The 3,917-nt window shown below is 32.5% G+C and overlaps 1 protein-coding gene across 1 annotated transcript; it reads right to left on the reverse strand.

The window, feature by feature from the left end:
* Window positions 1-1,704: 1,704 nt before the first annotated feature.
* On the reverse strand, window positions 1,705-2,669 carry LOC115242822 (phosphatidylinositol-glycan biosynthesis class F protein-like). The gene has a single exon (XM_029819364.1). It carries the CDS (start codon window positions 2,476-2,478, stop codon window positions 1,780-1,782), a length of 699 nt encoding a protein of 232 aa, XP_029675224.1. The 5' UTR covers window positions 2,479-2,669; the 3' UTR covers window positions 1,705-1,779.
* Between the last annotated feature and the right edge of the window lie 1,248 nt (window positions 2,670-3,917).

Raw genomic sequence — 3,917 nt, forward strand, 5'->3', positions numbered from 1 at the left:
ATTTACTTGGCGAGCTACATGATGATGCACATAATGCAGTCGACACAGATTATGCGGATGATGGCGATTATGAAAGCAACTAAGAGATTTATATAATATATAATTATTAATTAAATTCGATATAGAATATAGAGTTCTGTTTTGTTTATGTTTGGTTTATAACATTTCTGTTTATATTTGACATTTTGTTTACATTATAATGTACAGCAGTGCTGGGATTTACTTGCAACTTTCGCCCGGATTTTTTGACTCATGCCTACTGCTCCCCTCTTACTGCTCGGGTCTTAGCAACGCAGCGCCGGACGCTCGTAATTAAGGAGCGCGTCACTTAGTCTCAGGAATGTGCGTATCAATGTAATAGCGCAATACTCTAGTAGCAAAAGTTCTCACTAAAATTTTCTATTTAATATTTTATTTTGTATTAATAATAGAATAATAATTATTTTTATTATTAATACAAAGTAAAATATCAAATTTTAATGAGAACTTTTGCTACTAGAGTATTGCGTTATTATATTTGTGATAGGCACGTTCCTGAAACTAAGTGACGCGCTCCTTAGTTACTAGCGTCCGGGTTTATAGGAAGTAACTTCATATTTGTTATTTCTTGAACAGTTTTGCAGCGTGAACAAAAACAATCGTTTACGTCAAGTAAGTTTTTAACTAATGAATCTAGACTTTTGTTCATAAATCTAAATGTATCAATGAATCGCACCTCCATATGTATATTATTAATATCAGTATGCTGTTAATCGCGGATGACAACAAATGTCGTCAAGTTGCTGCTAAAATCTCTTTTTTGCGGGTAACAAATCAGTGTTAACATGTTGCCATCAATTTGTCGTTCTTAGATTTAAAAATCACATGAGTTCAATCCAACAAACATAATGCTGTCGCACCTTGTTCCTAGTTTTTCAAAATTAGCTGCTTCAACAATTGTTGGCAACATAACAGCAACCTCACAGACAGTTGGCTATCTGGGTATATTAACATTAATAATTTAGTATATGTATAAAAGTAATAACTCTAAAAATAATAATAATAATTAACATATGTAGCAACAATATATTTTATTTACTAATTTATAAGAGTGATTAAAGAACAATTAATGTAAAGTATTAAAATAAGCTATATGTTTTTTCAATAGAAAAAATGTATATTTTGTGCATATTTTAAACCATTGTTGAGAGCAAAATTCGATAATATATACAAAAAGTGTAAACAAGTTATAAATTTTTCAATCCTTGAAGTCAATTTTCTTACAGAAAAAACCTTATGTGAAAAATTTTACTTTATACTTTCGATTTATTTTTGCATGAGTAATCGCCTCTTTTTTGGTGTTGTGTATTTTGATCTATCTTACATTTTATTATCTGTTTTTATAAATTAGAAATCTTTATTTAAGTTTGCATATATGAATATATCCAGAAATAGATTGTCTAAATCAAGGAATTTGATTATAAATATTATTACTCTATGTAATTTATAAAACAAAATTCATTATTTGTATTATGATTACAATTTTCTCAAATACATATGTATATATATATAGATATATATATCACAATCATCAACAAATTATAATAAATATATAATAAATTTATATATTAATTCATGGATCACAGATAACAATACATTAATGCATTCGTAACTATTTTTAATGATCTGATATGTTTCAAAATATAATATAACCAGACTTAATCATTTGTTAATTTAAAAAATAATTTTTATTTGCAAAATTATGATACTTTTTAACAAGTCTCTGCACAAATTTCTTTATCATTGATGAACTTTTTTATGTAGTTTGGGTGTAGGAAACATCTTAACAAGAGTAATAAAGTGGGCGATTAAGTATCCAAGCAGTGCACCAATTATGCAAGGAATTGGCCAAGCTTGCCAAGGACGATCCCAATCCAAAGGATTCACGATAGCACCTAGCCATGTGCCCAATATTGTCGCTTGTATATTGGTCCTTAAAGCATTTGCAAGGATACTGTTCTTTTGAAAATAAGGTCCTATTAAGACATCCAATGTATTATCCACTCCTAAATGCAGACTGGTAGCGACAAAAGTTAAAATCATCAATGTGATTACAAGCATTGTTGTTTCTTCGTGATCAGTCAGTACAGGTGCACCAAACAAGACAATCATTATATAATAAACTATTGACAATACAAACGCAGTGAGCGAGAACTTAAGGATCTCTCTCATATTCTTTGTCCAGGATTTCTTGGCTTTTGGCGAATTTCGTTGTTCAATCTTAATAATAACAGGTGCTTCCATTTGAAGCATAGGAAACAGTAATTTTATCACTTCGGCGAACATTAGTATCAGTAGTACGGGTAAAAATTTGTATTTACCAACACTGCATAAATTATCATTGAATTTCACTAATGTCAAGATTCCGGAAAGATAGATGCAAGTGAAGGAACAATAAGACAGTAATAATCTCTGTTCCGTCTTGTTTCCAATACCCATTTGGCTGCAACGTTCGTGCAATTTGTTAGAGGATTAATCCTTGTTCGGACTCCGTAGTCTACGACTTTTTTTATATAAAGAATGTTTTCAACTTGAAAAAAATTACAACAAAACTCCATAGGTTATACCAGAGAGAAAACTGAAGATTTGTTCTTTATTGCTGAACTTTCTGCCCTAATGTACACTAGTGACACCAGAGCGTTCTTTATTGCAGTGCAACTAGCACTAAAGCCCGTATCAGACTACGCATTGAAAATTGAAGATTGAAGATTAAAGATTGGAATTTGACTAATCAGAACAAAAGGGACTAAAATTTCTTTGTCCTGATTGGTCAAATTTCAATCTTGAATCTTGAATCTCGTTCTTCAATGCGTAGTCTGATACGGGCTTAAAGCTCGTATTATGCCCGTATCAGACTACGCATTGAAGATTGAGATTGAAGATTAAAGATTAGAATTTGACTAATGAGAAAGAAAGGAACTAAAATTTCTTCGTCCTGATTTGTCAAATTTCAATCTTTAATCTTCAATCTCGATCTTCAATAATATGTAGTCTGATACAGGCTTAAATCGTTCTCTATTGCAGTGCAACAAAATTTAGTGCAACAGTTCACTGTACTCGTTGCACTGTGTTTTGAGGAAGAACAGGCAGTGCAAGAATCGGGTAAGTTGAATAAAAAGTTATTTTATACTTAAATTAATTTTTTTAATTAAAAATTTTTTTCACTTAAATATATTCCACTATTTTGATCACATTGCAATTTTTAATATTAGAAATAATAATAAAGCGTTGAATTCATATGTAGAAAAGTTTTTTTGCATGAAAGCAGCATTGCAACTGGCTGTAAACGGAAGGTCAGAAAGTACCTTGATATCGTTGGTAGAAAGCGGCGGTACTGGTGTATGGGGTGCCAGTTTGTTAAAGGCAGAATGGAATTCCTCCTCATCAATTACACGTTGACTGGAGTTACCAGATTTTTTATTTGAGAAGGCACGAATATAAGACCAAATCCTTGGAATAGGTGTATTGACATCGAGGGACGTACAAAATTCTCCGATGGCAATCCTTTTCTTTCGTGAAAATTCCTTGGAAACAGTTTGACAGATGTTCAAGTATTTCTTGACATTTTCTGAGGTAGGAGACTTCTTAAATTCTCTGAAGACCTGACACTTATGTTTAACTTCATTTTTCTTAATTGATAGGAGGCTTCCATTCATACTGGTGGTGAGTCAAGACTCATCGCTGAGCGGCTACGGGCGCCAATTTTCAATCGTTATGATTTGGACCGCTCTGGAGACGTGCTGGGGATTTCGTCTCTCCGTGACAATCGGCACTGCATCCATCGCTCTGGAGTCGTATGTACTGTGTTAAAGTGGCGTAAGGTGTGAGGTCTGAATAGCTCAGTGGTAAGAGCAGTTGCCCGGAAAGCGAAAGACTCG

This window comes from Formica exsecta, unplaced genomic scaffold (assembly GCF_003651465.1).
Source record: "Formica exsecta isolate Colony F162 unplaced genomic scaffold, ASM365146v1 scaffold642, whole genome shotgun sequence".
Taxonomy (NCBI): domain Eukaryota; kingdom Metazoa; phylum Arthropoda; class Insecta; order Hymenoptera; family Formicidae; genus Formica; species Formica exsecta.

Excerpts from the sequence above, each read along its gene's own strand:
- LOC115242822 (XM_029819364.1), bottom strand. The coding sequence starts at position 2,478 with ATGGGTATTGGAAACAAGACGGAACAGAGATTATTACTGTCTTATTGT.